This window comes from Cololabis saira, chromosome 6, assembly GCF_033807715.1.
Source record: "Cololabis saira isolate AMF1-May2022 chromosome 6, fColSai1.1, whole genome shotgun sequence".
In the NCBI taxonomy this organism is placed as follows: domain Eukaryota; kingdom Metazoa; phylum Chordata; class Actinopteri; order Beloniformes; family Belonidae; genus Cololabis; species Cololabis saira.
The window spans coordinates 6167501-6188051 of NC_084592.1; the positions used below are offsets into that span (position 1 = coordinate 6167501).

The following is a 20551-nucleotide window of genomic DNA, read 5'->3' on the forward strand; positions in this document are numbered from 1 at the left end:
CTGGAAGTTTCGAAGGACGTTGTGGTGATGCATATCTGAATCTGTTTCACCTAACTTGAATCAAGCTGTCACTGCAGTGAGAGGTCGTTATTTTAGGTGTTTTCATCAGGAAGAGACAGCTTTTAGAGGTCAAAAGACCAAAACTGCTGAACAACTGCCAATGTCAATTTGCATGTGAGCACAAGGAACTTGCGCTCATTCACTGTAACATATTCTTCTTTAATTAACCATACTTTATGTAACAAAGACTTTGTAATGACTTTACTGAAGTAAAAAAAAAAAACAATAACACATTTGATCAAATTGAACATTGGAGGCAAGAATGAACCATTGTTTTAATGTTTGTAAAATTGATTTCAGGAGGCTGTGATTCACGTGTTTTATTTCTATTTTGTGAAGTGAATATAGGTTTTAATGACAAAAGTATTAGTAATATGTATCCAAATCCAAACAGGAATACAGGCCATCACTTACTTTTAGATGACTTCCATCCCGTCTTGATTTAACTCTCCATCATGTCGTAGAGATCTGGGGAGCCACTGCTGAATAAGACTAAATAAGTACGGTAAGTCAAACTTCCCGGCTTGCCTGCACACACATCTGTTAGCAGATCGGTTCGTGACTGTGACAGAGACGGTGAACGTCCCGGACTGGAGCCGCTGCGGGGAACAGTTCCCTATTTCTACACAAATGTCTCCGCCTAGCGGCCACAACCTGCCACTGCAACTGTCGCCTCAACTTTATCCTCCGTCGCTGCTGCTCCGCACTTTCCTGTTTTTACAATGCCATTATTGTTTTATTCTGGCATCACGTATATTTAGTTTTCCCTCTAAATTATGATAAATTATGCTGCTGATAAACTCCAAAGTAGTCTATAGTATTATATTATTAATAGCCTATATAGTATTAGTATTATTAGTATACAGAGGTGTTAAAAGTATTCACATTCATTACTCAGGTAGATACTCTAGTATAGATACTAGAGTATAAAAATACTCCTGTAGAAGTTGAAGTATCAACTCAAGTTTTTTACTCAAGTAAAAGTATAAAAGTACTGGTTTCAAAACTACTTAAAGTATAAAAGTAAAAGTAATGTAAGGGGGAAAAAAGCCATTAAGGACAAAAGCCATTGAAAATGAATGCATCTTAGTATAATGCAAATATATTAAAGAAGCATATATGTGTACTATTGAGCATTAACATGTGTTTCAGAGAGCAGGAGATATGATGACTAGTTGCCTATAAGTATTGTAATGGTGCAAAAAGTCAAACTTCAGAGGCATGTTATCATTTATCCTAACCTTTATTGGAATGTACATCCAAGTTTAGTTGCAGGAATCTGAGGGAACGGATGTAAGAACAAAACTGGACAAGAACATCTGAAACAACCACAACCAAATTCACTCTATCCGGATGGAGCAATTTAACTGGATAGTTTTTATTAAAGGCTGAAATGAAATAGAGTAACAAGGCTGTTTTTAAAATGTAAGGAGTAAAAGGTACAGATAATTGCGTGAAAATATAAGGAGTAAAAGTAAAAAGTCGTCTGAAAAATAATTACTCCACTGAAGTATAGATAACCAAAATTTATACTTAAGTAAGGTAACTAAGTATTTGTACACTTCTGTTAGTATAGTATATAGTATATATAATAAAATGGCAGGGAGTTTGTACCTGCCATTGTTTATGTAATAACTGCTCGGGGGTTTATGTTCTTGGTCACTGGAAAGTGTCTAGAGACAACAACTGTTGTATTAGACGCTATATAAATAAAATTGAATTGAATTGAATTAATCATTATTATGAATAACGATTAATCTATCTATCTATCTATCTATCTATCTATCTATCTATCTATCTATCTATCTATCTATCTATCTATCTATCTATCTATCTATCTATCTATCTATCTATCTATCTATCCATCTATAGGGAGATTTGTCTCCCTCTACCGGTGAATTGGTATACAACACTTCAACGTGATGGTCAGAAACAATGACAAGAATGCTATTACCACCATTTTTATTGTATATTTATATATTTATGACCCCCCCCCCCCCCCCCCCCCTCCACAAACACGCACAAAAAAGTATTCAACAACAATGACAGATGTTGTGCTTATCAATACATACATTTGTGCAGAATTTAGAATAGTACAGACAGTCTGTACCAGACTGCGTTCCCTGATCAGTCTTCACATGATGACTACTCATGACCACTGAGTAGGTCATCATTATGTCAAATGAAATCATGTCACTGAAACAGCTCAGACCGCTCAGGCAGAGAATGTGAGGTCAAGTGTCAAACCAACATCATGGGATGCCAGGACCAAGGTTTTCTAAGCAGAGGTAAAAGGAGCAGGACATAGATGGCTGTATATGATTCAAGAAGCTCCTATCGGATATGATTTCATTTCTGCTGCATGTTAATACAAATGTACAGAGGTCATAGAAAAAATAACGCTTCAGATGTTCATTGTGCTTTACTTGTGATTACATTATGTTTAACCTTTCCTTTGTATCCATAGAAACATACATTTACTCTTTTAATCATCCTGGATTGAAGGACGATTGTGATGGAGTGAGATACAAACAGAATAGTTTGATGGAAAAAGTAAAAAGATCCCTGAAATGTTCTTGAGGACTAGTGCATGCTTTTATTTTATTTAAAACGAGGACAAACAGACTCAAACACAGCTTTTATCCAACAGCAATAACCACCCTTAACAAAAACAGAAGCTAATGTGCAATAACAATAACAAAAATGATTGTATGCTGATGAAGGTTCTTGTGGGATCCGTGTGTTGATGTGGAAGGGTGAATGTGTCTAGAGATATATATATATATTTATTTTATTTGTTTATATTTTAAATTACATTTTATTGGATTATTTTTCAGTTATTTTATTTTTTATACAGTATATGATGCGCTGACTGGAGAGCACTTTTAATTTTGTTGTACATAAGTTATAATGACAATAAAGAACTATCTATCTACAGTGTATCTATTCTACTACCGATATGTCACATTTTCATAAGATAGAAGAAAAGTCACATTTCTTGGCAGGTTTTACAGGCATCAGGTATCGGACTCTCTTCCAGAACCGTGACTTTCCGCACTCCTGAACCCGTGGTTGGCTTGGCCCCCTGATGGGGGCGCTCTCCTGGATCAGGTGCTGCAGGCTGAGCGGGAGGTGGCTGTAGCCCTGGGGCCCCGGGTCCCCCAGCTGGATCAGGATCACGCTCATCTCTCTCTGGACCAGCGCCTGGTGGAGCCCAACCTGGAAAACCATCACAAGGAAGCTAATATTGTCATGGAACAGCGCCGTGGGGACAAATGAGTACAGATTAACACCCAATACTGGGTTTTAAATGTACTTAGTACTTCATCTTTAGAAAAGAAAAGCCCAAGGGTAGCTGTAACAAATTTTATAATAAGTGGTTTCCCTTTCTTACATTCTTCCACTCTCTCCAGTCCCTGCCTCCTGATTGACGGATCCCCCCTCCCTCTCTTCTCTCATTCCTCTCTTTCTTCCTCCTTTTTATCTACTTTTCCTTTGTTTTTGGGTTTTTTTTTTTTTTGCTTTGGGTTTTTTTGCTTTCTTTTTTTTCTCCCCTTTTTATGCATCTATTTTTTTAATTTATACTGTGTAGCTACTTAATACTTAAATATTACTTAAAATAATTTTCATTTATTTGTCATTATTTTCGTTGAATGTTTGTTCTGTTCTTGAATAAAAAAAAAACATCCTAGGAGGTACACTGTATATCTTTTTTTTTATTCCTGTTCTACTGTGCCTTACCCCCTAATAAAAATATAAAAAAAAAAGAAAAAAGAAAAGAAAATCCCATCCATGTGAATAGATCAATTACCTGTATGAGAATTAGCACTTTATTATTTCCTCACAGTTAGAAAAAACACATTTTAGCTAACTAAAAAAAAAGGTGAACATTTTTTCTGGAGTAAATCTTTTTGTTCTGTAAAGCGTTACCATGTGTTGTGTTGTAAAGCAACACAAAAGGTTTTCTCATGTTGAACTTTCAGTGAAGACAATATTTAATTATTGTCAGGAAATGTCTTCCTGTGCTTTTAGTCCCCTGTCCCAGACCCTTTGTGCCTTTAAAGAGAAGTGTAACAGTTAAAAAATGCTAAGCTTTCTCTCTTTTTTGCCACAAAGTGTTTTTGGGTGCTCATTTCATTTTAAAAAAAACTTGAGGGGTAATTAAAAGGCACAGAGATAATTGCCCGGACAGAAATACGGGGTGCTAACGTAAAGATAAATAAACTCATACAACAGTGAAAATGTAATTGCTGTCTCCAAGTTATCCTTTTTTAAATAGTCACTTGCCATAATAATAAATGAAAGTAGAATAGTCACCACAGTCAAGTCCAGGACCAGGAATGTTTTTACTCACTTATAAGAGGTCACATTTAGTGAGGTTAGTCTCTGGAAGCTTCGTGTAACAGATCCTTTTCTTTTCACATTTGGAAGTTTCTAAACATAAATGATTTTGTTGTTCCATAAATGCGTTCTGAACTCTAACTCTATTATGTTCAAATCAGTTATCACCAATCATTTCCTACCACGTTTACAAGATTCTGCTCCTAAAAGTCAATATTTTTCACAGGTTACAAAAAAAGTCAAAATGCATTATTATAAATAAAGTTTAGCAGCAAAGCAGCAAAAGTTTAGCAGTTAGGTTTCATCCGAAGGTGTAATTTCCTTGTGACATCTTTTTGTTTTAGTTCCCACTCTAGAAATATATATATGTATATAAAATTATGGAGGGAGCTCCGTGAACCGAAAAGTTTAGGTGGCAAAGAAAATTAAAATGCAAAAACAGGAAAAAAACTAGCAAACAAACTGTATAACCCAACTATATAATTACTTTGGGAAAGTGTCAACTGCTGTTTACTTAAATAAATGATTACTGTTTTCTTTCGGTTGCTGTTTACTTTATTCCCAGTCATTTTAACATTTCAGATGAATGATCAATTACCCAAAGCACTGCTCTTTTCCAGGTAAATCGAGTACATTTAGTGAAAGTATGATTTGGGCCCCAGCAGAACACACCAGATGACTGTGTTACTACTTTTGTATATGTGTAGATTGTGTAGATTCTCCATCTTACCTGCCAGTCAAACCCTCCAATAGCTGAGGTTGAAGGCCAGGCAGGATGTTTGTCTGGAAGTTCCGGTCCTGATGCTGAGCCTGGGGGGAGGATGACCATCAGCCTCCTGCTCTGGTTCATGCATCTCTCCACCAGCTCCACATGATCTGTTGGGGAAAAAACTGGTTTCCCTTTGCTTTTTACCTTAATAATGGCTGTTTACATGCATTATAAAACATATCCTAGAAGTATCATACCTCAAAAAGCAATACAATAAAAGGAAGAATTTCAAGACTTAATTCCTACACGAGACATCTTCCAAATTAAAAGAGGAAGTTTCTCAACAATAACCCAGATGTGTTATTTTAAGATGAAGTTGAGGATTGTGCTGCCGACCTTCCCCCGGTATGTCGTCTCTCCCCTGGATGAAGAGTCGGTATCCACACTTATCTTCAAGGACCGAGGGTAAAGTCTTTGCAACGAAAGACAAGAGTTTGTCCTCAGTGGCTTTGTCCAGGTTCTGCGTCTGGTAGACCACAAACGCGTCGTACAGCTTCTCATCTGGAACACAAACACATATCTAGTCTGCCTTTGAGGGCTTATCTTTTTTATTTAAAAATTTCTTTTAAGATAAATAAATAAATTTGATCTCAGGGTTTTGATTGATGGGTTTACATTTTGCTTTGTTCTGTTTTTTAGGTTTTAGTTTTGGTTTGCGTTTGCACTCTTTTTGTGTGTAGCATCATTTTCTGTTTATGTATCTATTTTGGTTGTTATTTTGAAAACGTTTGCAGAGCACGCCCCCTGCTGCTCATTGCAAGGAAGTACAGCTCTTTACAACTCATACCAACTATGGCTCAGGTGTTCAATCATGGTCCTTGAGGGCTGCTGTCCTGCAGGTTTTAAATGTTTCCCTGAAACAACAGTGTTAAAAACAGACGTGCAGATCTTGATGACAAGCCAATGATTATCCATTGATTTGAGTCAGATGTGTTGAAGCAGGGAAACAACTAAAAACATGCAGGAATGGACATAGAGGACCAGATTCGTCCAACATTGATACCAAGTTTTGATCTGGGTTGAAGCCAACACAAAGGTCAGAATAGTTGTCACTCCAAAAGGGAATTTGGGGGGGTGTCTTGATTTTGGCCCACTCCTGCTTCTTCCCATTTATGGACCAATAGAAGAGGAGCTACACCAGGAAGGGCAGCCAACCTTCAGATGCATAATGAGGCAGAAATGCATAACGTAAAGTAAAAAGAAGAGACGAGGGAATGTGAAAAAAAAGGAATGCATGTATAATGAAAAGGAAAAACTAAATATCTAATTTTTCTTGACGAATATGCACATGACGAAAAGGCAAAACAATATACAGTATATATATTTATATTTTTTTGATATGTACGCACACACACACACACACACACACACACACACACACACACACACACACACACACACACACACACAGGATTGTCTCAGAAAATTAGATTATTGTGATAAAGTTCTTTATTTTCTGTAATGCAATTAAAAAAAAACAAAAATGTCATACATTCTGGATTCATTACAAATCAACTGAAATATTGCAAGCCTTTTATTATTTTAATATTGCTGATTATGGCTTACAGCTTAAGAAAACTCAGTCACAATATTCAAATTTTCTGAGACAGTCCTGTATATATATATTTCTACTTTAATTCTTAATTATGTCAGTTGTGGTCCTCAATAAGATTCTTCCTCATTTGAAAATAAATTAGATAATATGAGTGCACTGCAGTTTATTGAAATGTGTGGTATTGCAATTTTTTTGCTATTATACAGCAACTATGTTTTAATACTTTATCCAGAATATTTCCAAAAACCTGGAAAAAGTTGTAAAAACAATCCCAAATTTGACCAACACGCCCAATTCTGTTTTTTCTAGCCCAACATGTTGAAATGAAGCCCAATTGGGTGGAAACCAGCCCAATCTGGCAACAGTGCAAGCCGGCCAAACCAATCTGGGTTGGCTGACTAAAATAAAGTGGGTGTGTTCCAGGAGGCTGTCCTGGTCGTTCTGCCCATCTGCAACACGGCGCCAGGCAGACGAGGAAGAAGCTCAAAAGCACTCACCAGAAAGCTTAAAGGTATAGTCTGTAATCGTATTCAAAAACATTTATTGTTATACTGGGTGAAATGGTCCTTCCATCCTGAGAGTAGCAGGTGAATAATGTGTTCAGAAAAAGGAAAGAAAAAAATCCGACCTCTCTGACAGCTTTAATCCTGTAAAAACTCTGACCAATCTGTTTTTTGCGCACCGAATGAAACGGATTGGTCAGAGGACCAGAGGATTGGCAGGGGGGAAAGAACGAATCAGATGCCTTCATTTTAAGTCCCGCCCACGCCCCCCTCTGTCCCATGCGCGCACTCGTCACGTTGAAAATCTTGCTGGAAAACTTCACACACTCGAGTCACGTTTGCCGAAGAATGGCGCAGAAAACGAGAAAACGCAGCCAAAAATACCCCCTACCCAGTATGGGGGTCCGTGGGGGTGGAGGCGTCTCCATCCCGGCGAGGGCGGAGAGCGCCGGTGCGGGTGGCGGTGTGCTGCGCTGCCGTGCAGGCTCTGTTGCCACGGCTACGCCGTAGGGTACGCGGCGACGCGCACCATTCCATTCTCACCATTCACACAGATATTCTGTGATATTTTTTTATATTTATAAAAAAATACAATTATAAAAAAATAAAGGATCCCCATAACTTTGATTGGGTGGGCAGGACGCACGTTTGGGTGGGCACAGCCCACCCCTGCCGCCCTTAAAACCGGCCTCGCTTACAGGTGAATGAGACATGGGGTAGTTTTGTTGAGAATGTGCTGTCCAAAATGTCCTGGAAAACTCGACTCCTGCAAATGCGCGTTCCCCAAAGTTTGTGGGGGCGTGGCTTTGGACGGAGCGCTGACGGGAGGGGGAGGAGGGGGCGGAGCTTAGAGGAGGTGCCACTTTCAAATCTTGCTAGCTCTCCAACATTACTGACTATACCTTTAAGTCTATGGTTGCTACCACCAACTTGTTGCTGCCTTGGGAGATACACTATTTTTTACACTGGTGGCCTTTACAATTTCAATACAGTTAAACAACAGGAAGAAGTTTGTCTTTCTAAAGCATCTTTGTTTGTATCGTTCTAGTTATCACTGGACCCAAAATACACTGCACGTGTTGATAATGTTCAGTTCAAAAGGAGAATCCGTCCTTCTTCACCTTTATCATGGCTGCCAAGAGGGAACAACGGTCTGAAGAAGAGAGCAATGTCGATGGCAAAACTTTTTATTAGCAGAGCAGCTAATACGGAGATCAACACCACACACACTCCTCCTACGATCAGTGGAATGGCTGACTCTGGTTAACACATGCAAAAGTAACATTTAAAAGAAGAAGCTGTCAACATGCATTGTAAAACTTCACAAGCCAAGTGCATACAGTAAGTGAAGCTGTACACGTGGAAATCACTCAATGATCCATGCAGGAATGATGCAGTAACTGACCTCTTGGTTTGAGAGTTAGAGTGAAGTTATTTTTGGTGTAAAAGCCCACACCGACACATACAAACTGATGCTGGAAGTCCTGGGCGGATACTTTGTCAATGGTCAGGATTGCGTTGGAGATGGTTTCCTTTGAAGGCTCCTTCATCACTCTAACAAAGAGCATGGGAAAGTTTGTTGAAAAATTACAGTTGGTTTCAAGAAAATGTAGGAATTTATTGAATTTGACAGGAAGACAGTTAAATCCTAAATTGTAATTACACTGTTTATGCTCTGTCTTTTCATTGTTAACATTGGGAGGTCATTAAGCTTGACTGACTCACATTTTCTGTATTTGATTATATCCTTTCATCTGGCTCAACTCTTTTCCAGGAATCTGCCACTCGGCCTTACAGTTGTTTTTCACATTTGTCCCGCAGAAAACGGAGCAGTTCAGCTTGACGCCACAGCCTGAAAGACAGGAGAGGACATTAAACTTTTACAGTGTGTACTTACCTTCACATTTCAGATTCCAACATGCTTTGTTTAAGTCACAACAAACAGTTGCGATGGAAATATTAGCCGTGGCCTGAGTGTGCAGACTCCTATTTGGTTCCTGAAAGATTAGCTCTGGTGTGACAATGGCCTGTTTATGAGAATCTTAGTGTTTAGTCATCATTTTGTGGTGTTCAAAATTACTATGTATCCCCTGCTCAGTCATTCCTGCATCGAGACATCTGCTGTACGTTTTGACCCACTTGCGTGCAACTGATTTATTAAATACTGAAACTCGGATCATCTCTAAAGTCTTTATTCATGATAATTGAATGCACTCAGTTTCAGTCCAGATAGTCACCCAGTAGTTTAAACATATAATACAGAGGTGTTAATCCATTTTTCCACAACAAATATATTGGAAACAATTTAAACTCGGCAGCATTGAAATAAAGCCAAGAATCCATTACAACAAATGCCTACGGCAGAGGACTGAATTGTAATTCCCAAAAAAAAGATGTGTCTTGTGCTTTACAAGACAAGCAGTTCAAACCAAAACTGCATGAGATTCGACACTTTAATAGATTCATTGTACAGTCATTAAAGTGTTTTGGCCTTTGGAAACGCAGGTTTTCATTCCGTAGGTTTAAGAAAGCCAGGTTCCTGCATTGTCTGCTTATATCTTAAAGAGCCTGTAAAATTAATATGGATATTTGATGAAACAATAAGACAAGAGGTAACTAAAACTTTTACAGAGCACTGTCGTTTAAAAACAACGCCAAGCTTTGACAAATCATAGATATTCTAGTAAGTGATTCATATCTAAAATGACTGAGAGTGAGTAAAGAATTTAACTGAATCATGTTTTATCACCTTGTTCAGCAAATTGTTCCTTATCGACTGGGGAGAGGATTTTAACATCACGGTGATTAACTTTCTCTGCGGGAAAAGAAAGCAAAAAAAAAAAAGAAGAACAGTTATATACCGTACATGTATATTCCGATGCTACCCAAATAAATAAATCAGCATCAGAAGTGGACAAAGACTGAGAGATGAGTTAGAGGAAACAGCAGCAGAGGTTACAGGATCTACAAATGAGCAGGGGCCTCATTTATAAAGCTTGCTTGCGCACAAAACAGGGCTTGAAAGATGCGCAAGCCACCTTCTACGCAAAGGTTGTGATTTAAAAAGAAAAAACTAACCGAAAAATGTGTGTATCTCTACGCCAACCCTGACCCTCGTGTAGGAACTTACTTAAGATATGGGGAACTGGCGACGCAGGCGGTGAGGTGGTGAAATGAAGCCAGATTCATGTCATACTCTTAATGTCATCACATATCAGACTTATAATATAATAGCGCTGATCGTTTCCCTCTGTGTGTGAAGCTCAGCGTCAGTCAGGACTCTGGTGCTGCTGCAGCCGCAGTGGAGGACACGCCGGGAACATCCTCTTCTCCACCGCGACAACCGTAGAGTGACTGAGGACAGAACAAATGAGTGCCGGGCCACTCCACGGAGCCCCTAAAGGGACTCAGATTTTTTTATATATATAATGAGTCTTACGCGCGCGTGAAACCTTTACGCGTGCGCGTAAACCTAAATTATGGTTCCGCATTAAAACGACGCAGAGCCTACGCCGTAGGGTTACGCTGTAGGTTACGCGTCGATTTAACGCGGAACCATAAATCAGCCTGAGCAGCACTGAGGGGAGAGGGGAGGAGGGGGAGCGGGGCTGCCGGGCCGTTTTCGCATCGCCTTCGCACAGGGTGTCTTGATGATTTGCAATTACAGGCTGAGCCTACCGTTAGTTTTTAAACTGTAAAAAGTGGGGGGGACAAAAACATGATTTTGAAAAGTGTGGGGGTGGGGGAGCATGTCCCCCCAGAGGAAATTGCGCCCTTGCGCCTCACAGCATTTAGCGCAGCAACGACGTGCCACTCAATCGCTTTATCTCATACTATTTATACTTTTTCTACTTTTACTGTGACCACCAAATAATGTGGTTTTCCTGTCCTCCACCTCATCCACAACATCTCGATCTCAGTCTCTGTGAAATTCAGTGGCACGGTGGCTCGACACGTCTCATTCATCCTGACGTGCAGCAGAAACAGGCTGCAGGAAGCCGCTGCGCATGCTCAGCAGGCTCATTTATATGCAAATACTACTTTGCATTGCCCATTTATGGTATGAAGTGGGTGTGTAGAGGGCGGGATATGAGGCGAATTCACCTGCACAACCTTCCAGCTGGACTGTGATTTATAAAGCGAACATTGCGTGCAAGTGTGCGTGCACAGGGTTTTATAAATCCAGATTTTTTTTTTGCGCCCGCCATTTTCGGCTTTTGGGTTTACGTGCACTTTTAGTATGAATCCTACACACTCTTTTATAAATGAGGCTCCAGGACATCCACACAGGCCACAAACAGCTGCTGGAAGAACATGCTCATTTCTACCACAGTTCTCTGTGATTTTCAGCATTTCTCTGACCATCAAAGAGAAGCTGTTCGATGTTCACTAATCATGGTCTCATTAGTGACATGAACATCCACAAAGCAGCATGTTGTCCTCGTTGTTTTTCCTTTTTTTCCTCATTATTATAGCACTTAGTTCTGACATGGACTGGCATCTTGTCCGGGGCGTACCCCTGCGTTCTGCCCAAAGACTGCTGGGATACGCTCCAGCAGCCAGAGTATGATTAAAGTGGGAATAGATAACAGATGGATGGATCACAGAAGTTATCAAATGCTTTCAAAAGCCTTAAAGGGGACCTATTATGAAAAACAGTTTTTTTCTTGCTTTAACATATATAAAGTGGTCTCCCCTCAGCCTGACAACTCAGAGAAGGAGGCAAGCAACCAAATTCTGCAGTGTCTGTACAGCCGCCCGGATGAGCCGTCCAGTGTGATGTGGATCTACGAGCCGTTCAGATTCTGCGCATTTTTGTTACGTAACCAAAATGCAAACCACGCCCACAACTATAAAACCGTGTAACTGCATGAGCATTTTTGTAGTGAAATGAGGAGGAATCATAGAGATAACTTCTCATTTCAACTAACTGGATCAGCCGTTCCTCATCATGACTGTTTCCTACAGCGCTTTCAACCGGCTTTCAACGCGAGCGACAGGAAGAAAATAGAAGCAGGGCATCCGACAAATGTTCAGCAAAACAGCGCCGCGTCCAGTTAGGACAGTCCAATAGAAAATAAAGCAATGGAATTGATTTTGTTGCTGACGCTCACTCGCATCGCATGCAGACACGCTGATTTATGGTTACACCAATCCAGAGCCTACGGCGTAGGGTCTGCGTGGATTTAATGCAGAACCATAATTCAGGCTTAACTCCGCCGGCCGGAGCTTCCACCATTTTTTCATAGCGGTGTATCGCATAATTCAGGCAGCCAATCAGCACAGAGCCTCATTATCATAGCCCCGCCCACTCAGAATCCCGCATAGAGAATGGGGTTAGAAACGGTAAAGATAAAGACATGGCTCAGAGGCTGAATTTCTAATTTATATAGAAAAAACAATCAAAAGTTTGTCTTTAAGACATTCAAGGCCTGTTTAAAATAGACATTAAATGTCATAATAGGTCCCCTTTAAGATGCTTGCTCACCAAGAGCCACTAGTCTCCTGGAGCCGGACGAGCTGTAGACCCTGTCATTGTGAGTCCAGGTACAGATGCAGGTGTATATGCCCTCGTGATATTTAGTGGCTTGTTTCACCCACAGGTCCTCTTCATGTTCTCCTGGAAGAAGACTGTCATCCTGCAGCAGGAAGGGGCAGAAATGTCAGGAGGGGAGAGGCGGGAACGCTAACAAATAAATAAAGGTATTTTTGAGTGTTTCCTTAGAATTATGTCATTACATTATAAAAATAGTTCAAAACAAAAAATGCTAACGTCTATGTTTGTTTTGTTTAAGACTTTTTTTTGTTTTTAGATAAATGTGACATGCTATTCTTTATCAAATAAAGCTTGTAAAAGTTGAAAATGAAGCAAAAGAAGGACCTTTTTGCTGGGAGGCAACAGTGGCAACAACCAAGCTTTGATCCTGCCTTCAGTTTTATTAATTTCTTTTAAAAATCATATTAACAGCTTTCCACATTGGAAACGGTAAAACACATTTGTTATTCACCGCCGCTGGCAGCAGATGTCACTCCTACCTTGTACCAGGTGAAGTTTCCATCGAAGGTTTCACATATGTATTTGATAGGACTCGGACATGGAATCATTTTGTTATCGTTAGAATTGGTGATTGATCCATAGGTCAATATGTCCCGATTTTTTCCATCATAAACTTCAATTTTTACATGGTATTTAACACATTCTCCTGTTGGTTTTATCAGCCTGTAGAACAGGGGAGGTGAACGGATAATCACAGAAAATAATGCATTTTAGAGTTTAAGAGATAAGAGCATAGAGATATTTTTATGGTTCAGAAATATGTGCCAGAGAGACAAACATTCATACTTTCCAGTGTAATTGCCTGCATCAGCAATGGTAAGGTTGAAGAAAAACAGTCCTCCACCATGGTAATGTATCCGGTGTTTCTCGTCGGTGGTGATGTTCTCAATCACTGGGCCATTTTTGTACCAAGTGAAATTGTCACCAGGGTACATGGGATCTTCTATCTCTAGAGGCTCATAATAAAAGGCTTCCCCTTGAATAAGCCTGTAAGTCTCCCAGTCAGATTCAAAACATGTGGACTCGGGTATCTCTGGAAAGAGAGTGAGAGAGAAAGTGATGAAAATGGACATGAAACAAAATGGAAAGATTTGAAAATCTCATAAGCACAACTTATTCCCAATATAAATGACATAAATAACACATACATATCAGATGTTGAAACTGAGACATTTTGCCAGTTCATGGAAAACATGAGCTTGAATTTGCTGGCAGCAACACACACACTCACATATTCTAGTATATATATATATATATATATATATATATATATATATATATATATAGGCTATTCTTAGATAGTTTGTTGGCTAAAAATGAGCTTGTTAGAGATAAAATAAAAGTTATCCAGCTTAGCTAATCTTTAGGTAAAAAAGCTGCATTTTATATATATTTATATATATTTTATATATATTTATTTTATTTTTTTTTTTCACAAAAAATCCTGCCACAAAGGACCAGCACGGTTGAGGAGCTAGAATCCTGCATCAGAGTGGGAAAACATTCTTCTCCTAAGCCACAGCATCCGGTCTCCTAACTTCTCAGACATTTACAAACATTTGTCAAATGAAGAGGGGATGCTACACGATGGTAAACATCACCCTGTTGCAACCTTTTTTTGAAATGTATTGCTGCCATCAACTTTAAAATTAGTCCATATTTTGCATGGAATGGCAAAATGTCTACATTTAAACATCTGATATATCATTAATGATCTGTTTATTGCGTATAGAATATGGGTTTATGAGAGTTTCACATGATTGCATTCTGTTTAAATTTCCCTTTTACACATAGTCAAAATGTGAATGCCTTCATGTGCAATCACTGTTTTTACCGTGCAATACTTTTTCCCGGACTATGTGTGCAATATTCCACCACATGTGTAATTATATGCTATTATCTGTAGATCGGATCTCAGGTCTTGATTTCACTATTCAAATGCACCGCAACCTTTTTATATTATTTATATTTATATTGTAGAGGTGATGCTGCTTTTAATCTCACTGTGGCCATGTATAATGACAGTAAAGTATTCTATTCTATTTTATTCTATTCTATTCTAGTAACTTTTTTGGAATCAGGGTTGTACATGTCATACATTTTTCTTTTGTAATATTGACAATATCAACAAGCATGCAAGTCTTTAAACTTGGTCTTGTGTGTGTATGTGGGTGGGGGTGTGTGTGTTAGTTTAGTCAGACCTAAATATTGTACACCCACGAATGAATGCAGCATTTATTCATCATCACAGTGTGCACTCTACCTGCTTTCACTTCAGATGTGGATAATGTCACAACAATGAAGAAAAAATGAAGTAAGGAATCCATTGGCTGAAAGAGATAAAGTATATTTCAGGAAGGAAGGAAATCTTTCAGCACACTAGCTACTGACTCTGAACTCTTACCAGAAACCTGTCTTTGCAGAAGTAAGATCATCTAAAAGTTAGTATGAAATTCATATCAGAGGCCGCCCACACCGGATGTTTGACGGAGACTTTTTTTCCCTATCAGTCTGACATTGCAAACTGCCATGTTATAAAAACGACAAAAGCAAGACATCTTATATTACATCGCCAAGAGGAGGCTTTTTGCACCAGCCAACAGTTTCACTCCAGAAGCCATCAAACTGCTCCGTGTTGGTCACAGAGAGCATGCTAATGAAACATGCAAATATTCTCATCTCTTTCAGCTCACTTTCAGTCAGCTACTTTTTGTCTCTGCCCAAGAAAACAGCTCATATTCATGGCTATTATGGAATCACTTATTGTGTAAACAGAGTAAAATGAAGATTTATTATTGACTTTATGCTGCTGCGTCATCATCTGTTTGGCACAACCTGCACAAGACCCTCTTCTGGAGTTAAGTAACAAATACACATGGGCATAATCTATAAGCAGTGTTGGGGAGTAACAGAATACATGTACCACCTATTTAGAATACAACTTCTGAGTAACTGTATTCTGGTACAGTTTCTGTTTTAAATTGGGATATTTGAAATACAGTTACTTTCTTAATACCATTTGAATATTTTCATAATTTCTACTTTTCCACCAAGGATAAATAATATAGGTAAATAATAAATAAATATTTAGAGCAACCGTGAATAATTCCCATACTTCCCGGTAATAGAGGGAATGTGCATGACGTCACAGATGTGACTTCACAGCGGGTTACGCCCACTGAGTGTCAGAAAGACTGAGTGTCAGAAAGACTGAGTATCAGAAAGACTGAGTGTCAGAAAGACTGAGTGTCAGAAAGACTGAGTGTCAGAAAGACTGAGTGTCAGAAAGACTGGGTGTCAGAAAGACTGAGTGGCAGAAAGACTGAGTGTCAGAAAGACTGAGTGGCAGAAAGACTGAGTGTCAGAAAGACTGAGTGGCAGCGTAAACTTTCAGTTTGAGCAACTGGAAAACATCTAAAATGGGAAAGAGCTGTTGTGTGATCGACTGTACTCATAGATTTAGCAAGAAATCTGAGTTATTGTTTTACAGACTGCTGAAAAATAAGCTTAAGAGAGACAAATGGATCGCTGCAATTCTCAGAAACAACTGGATTCAAGGCAGCGAAACGTGGATTTGCGGTTCCCATTTTGTATCAGGATTTTTGGGTAGCTAACGTTAAACGGTCAAATTATAAAGTTCGGTGTCCTCATCACTTTGATTTCTACAACAAGCGTCAAGACTTTTGTAAGCCTTCAAGTTTTGCTTCGTGTATTTCCCCGGCGTAGAAATTAAGTACATATAAATATCAGGAAACTCAATTCAAGGCCAAATATTAATGTCCATGGACCACTGGTTCTTGGTAACTGTACCAAATATTAATGTCCATGGACCACTGGTTCTTGGGGTAACTGTACGGGTCACTGTCAAGTCCAACCACCTTTAATTATCCCGTCTTTCCACTAGTTACAGCCATTTTTGCCACTCAGTGCAAGTAAGGGGGCTGGTCCAGTGGGAATGTGACGTCAATGCAGACCCTCTATATAACCTGCCACCTGCGCCTAAACGGGTCGCACGGCGCATGCGCATGCGTGTTCAGGCTGGACTCCAGACCCCTGTTCTGCCAATTTCTGCTGCTTTGCCAAAAAATGCTACCTAATGGTTTTCTACCTTTGTAGAGCTACAATTGTACTGTGTTTTACTCCCTAGCCCACTTCCTTTTCCCTCAAATGGTGCTTTTTGCTTGCCAGGCCGTCATTGTAAATAAGAATGTGTTCTTAATGACCTGCCTGCTTAAATAAAGACCAATGACTGAATGAATATCAAATAAAGCCATATCATTGTTTTTTTTCTTCCTCTTTATCGTATAATGTTCACAAAGTGTAATGCAATTCATGTCATGGGTAGTGTATTTTGAAGGATCAAATACTCAACATCCCATATTATCCATTTTACATTGTGCAAGAAATGATGCAAACTTTGAAAATCGACTGTGCGCATGCGCAGAACCACAAAGTAGATTTTTCGGCAGGTAGCAGAAATTGGCAGAACACCAGCAGAGCCGAGTCAATCTAACTCAAGTGATGGGAAAAATGCCTTCAACAGCCAAAAGTAAGTTATTAATTTATTTATTTATATTTTTTTTTACCGGTGTCTGTTGCGAGTAGTTTTACATGTTAGTGCATTCTTTCACCGTGCCATTACCGTATTGTTGATTCACGGAGGTAATTTCTCTCTAATAGACATTTAAATTGGCGTTGGCTTGTTGTTGTGACGTGTTTCACGTAAATTTGATTGAAGTAGCTGTCAAAGTTTTCAATTTGAAGTTAAATTAATGTCAGTTCACAACAACCTACTTAGTGTAGATAGATAATAATTGAGCACGGACATTAAACAGTTTTGTTATCACTGGGAATGATCACTTTTATGCAAATTATTCAGTAAGAATATTTTAAAATACCATTTAAGGTTACTATTAAGAAAATACGGAGAAAACATAGCCTAAATATGGCAAATCAAAGTTGCTTAAAATGTAATCAATTGGTAATAATATGTTTTTGTTTTGTTTTTATATACAAAAATGTTTCAATGATATACAATAATATAATGTACTGTTCATTAGTGATATTTTGGACTCACTTGCATTCTTAATTTTGTTCTTATAGACAAACATTTGCAGCATCAATAAAACTGGATATCTACTTGCACTTTTTTGAGGGGTTTAGTTTTATTTATTTTTTGGAAGAGCTTTGATTTGTTTTACCTTGCTAAGTAAATGGGTAAGCAAATATTTTTAAAATATTTAAATGTTAAAGTCAGTGCCAATTTCCAGCACTGTCACTTTATTACAGAAATAGAAAAATGTTTAAATAAAGAAACAAAAATAATTTTGAATATATTGTTTATTGCTTTTTTTCTTATCCAGTAAATAAATAAACTTTGGCATTAATATGCCCTCTGTTCCTGCTCCTGTGAATTTGCCAGGAGAGTTTTGAGTTCCTCATTATTGATAGTGAGTTTGTAACAGGTGCTCCAACAATTGTAGTCTTCATTTTTGTAACTATACGCCATAGTTATACATAAATATAATGATAATCAATGTAAAGTATTCTAAAAGTATTCAGAATAGAATACTCTGATTAGACAAAGTAACGGAATACGTTACAAAATACATTTTAAGGCAAGTATTCAGTGTTTAGTAACTAAATACAATTTCAAAGTATTCAACCCAGCAATGTCTATAAATATAGATTTCAATTATGAACGGATAATAAAATAGTTCCAAGGCACCCGGTTTGTAGTTAAGATACATATTATCAGGACAAAGAAAATGTGAAATGTTTAAGAGAACTGAACTACAGAAAAACAGACAGAAACAGGCAAATTTACAATAACAGAATATGCTGCAAAGCAGGAGACCCAAAGACAGTTAACTAATCCAAACAGAAAACTATACAATTATGAAACTGAATAGATTATTAATCTAAAACATGTGAACAGGACAGGAAGGGGGGTAAAACCAAAGTGACCAGGTTAAAGTGAGCAGGATCTAGCCCCGAGGAAACGGTTAGAGCGTAAAATATATTGGAATACAAAATGGAAAATTATTTAAAAAAAAAAAAGTTAATTAAAACACTAAAATACCACTCAAAGCCCAAATAACAAAAAGAAGGTAAGAAACTTAACAACAAATACAGAAACTGAAAAAAGAAAACTACAGACCTTCATAACTTGTGTGTGGGAAGTTCTCGATATATATCCCTGTTTCATCCTTTTCTTTTCTCCGTTGACGTCTGTGGCTCTTTTCAGCCACAAGAACTGGAGCCACTGAGTCAGAATGTCCTGTGAAGAGCCCAGCCAGGAACTAAAACAAAAAGCCACAGGTAATTAGTCTGAAACATCTGGGTCTGAGCTCCCAGAACAAATACTCAGCCTCACTTTGTCTCCACAAAACCTTACATGTTGTAAAGACTAATTATTTCATCAAAATAGGTTTCAATTGTTAATCAATGCCTCATGGAACTGGGTAAAAAAATACCGTAATATACAGTTACATCCAGAAGTAGTTTAATGATAAGAGAATTGTTTTTGATTTTTTTTTTTTAATGATTTTTGCCTTTATACAACCCCACAGTGGATTTTAAAGGATTTCAAATAGATCAAAGTGAAGATGTTAAGCTTTAATTTAAGAGGTTTCATAAAAATATTGCAATTACAGTCATTTTAAGTAGAGTAGCTCAATTTTCAGGTTTCAACTATATAACTCAAAACATCTCCCAAGTCCTTAATCCTTGAATAGAAAGTAATTATTTATCTCTTCAGTATGTAGTGAACAGGGAGTACTGTATATCTATCAAAACCTTAGATAAATACTTATAAATAAATTACAAATAAGTTGTATAAGTATTTAAAAGTAAATGCAAGCTTACCTTGTAGAAAGACTGAGTTTACTTACTGTAGTTGCAGCTCTCTTCCGTAGGGCTTTATCTCTTCTGTGGTATCAATGAACTCAGCATACTGTGACGGTTCGGTGAGAAGTCATCAAATAGGAAACGAAGTTACACAAACTTGCATAGCTATCCTTTTGAGGATGTGGCATTTAGTTAAAATCAATATACCAGTGAACACACACACACACACACCCACACGCACACACATATTTCTTGTCATCAGTTATTGCTTCGTGTTTATACACTTTTATACAGCTATATGGATCTCATAACTAGTGGTTCAGATGCTTGTTCCGTTTCCAGTTGTTCAGTGTGTCAGAACATCCTTCCCAGATCACAGATTCCCACTGTGGTCTAGGGGTCACTTGGTTTGCTTGGAACTCTGTGGTGTTTAAAAGGGTCGGTGTTTGAAGTGTTCAAAGATTTAGCGAGCCTTGGAAAATGCTAATCTTTGTAGAGTGTATGTGCAAGGCATTTGCTATTATGTTAGAGACAGTCTTGCTCCTTGTTATTGTTATTGGGTGGATTGTAAAATGTTTCTGTACTGCTGGGAAGTGCTCTGGATATGTCTGTCTTCATTTCATGCATTGGAGACGTGATGGACTGTATATCACCATCTCTTTTTATCGGAATTTATTCTGCTAAAGCCAAATGCTTTCAAACAGTCTTTGTTTGAAGGTTTCTGTTTATCTTACTGGATGCAAGGATGACGTGGAATTGCATCATACAGTATAAACATCAGTAATCAGATTTACTGGTAAGCACTAGGCCAATGCTTACAAACATGTAAAAGGGTTGACTGGAAGGTATTCATTAATAACTATTGACTTTCTGCTAATAGTTCCATGTAAGACGTTATTTGTGCTTCTCAGAGTAAT

At 38.3% G+C, this 20551-nt stretch overlaps 1 protein-coding gene across 1 annotated transcript; it reads right to left on the reverse strand.

The window, feature by feature from the left end:
• Positions 1-3007: 3007 nt before the first annotated feature.
• Positions 3008-19712, reverse strand: il1rl1 (interleukin 1 receptor-like 1). The gene is made up of 13 exons (XM_061724350.1): positions 19653-19712; positions 18946-19087; positions 15049-15115; positions 13572-13818; positions 13265-13448; positions 12717-12867; positions 9978-10043; positions 8954-9080; positions 8634-8782; positions 8350-8487; positions 5507-5671; positions 5132-5277; positions 3008-3279 (listed from the first exon to the last, which is right to left on the reverse strand). The coding sequence occupies exons 2-13, from the start codon at positions 18991-18993 to the stop codon at positions 3031-3033; spliced, it is 1737 nt and encodes a 578-aa protein (XP_061580334.1). The 5' UTR covers positions 18994-19087; positions 19653-19712; the 3' UTR covers positions 3008-3030.
• Positions 19713-20551: the final 839 nt, after the last annotated feature.

What these genes read in the sequence shown, in the direction of transcription:
- il1rl1 (XM_061724350.1), bottom strand. Translation starts at nt 18,993, where the DNA reads ATGAAACAGGGATATATATCGAGAACTTCCCACACACAAGTTATGAAG. An exon ending in GGAACAATTTGCTGAACAAG is followed by an intron (nt 9,081 to 9,977) that starts GTGATAAAACAT and finishes CCTGTCTTTCAG; the next exon opens with GCTGTGGCGTCAAGCTGAAC. An exon ending in TTGGAGGGTTTGACTGGCAG is followed by an intron (nt 3,280 to 5,131) that starts GTAAGATGGAGA and finishes ATGGTTTTCCAG; the next exon opens with GTTGGGCTCCACCAGGCGCT.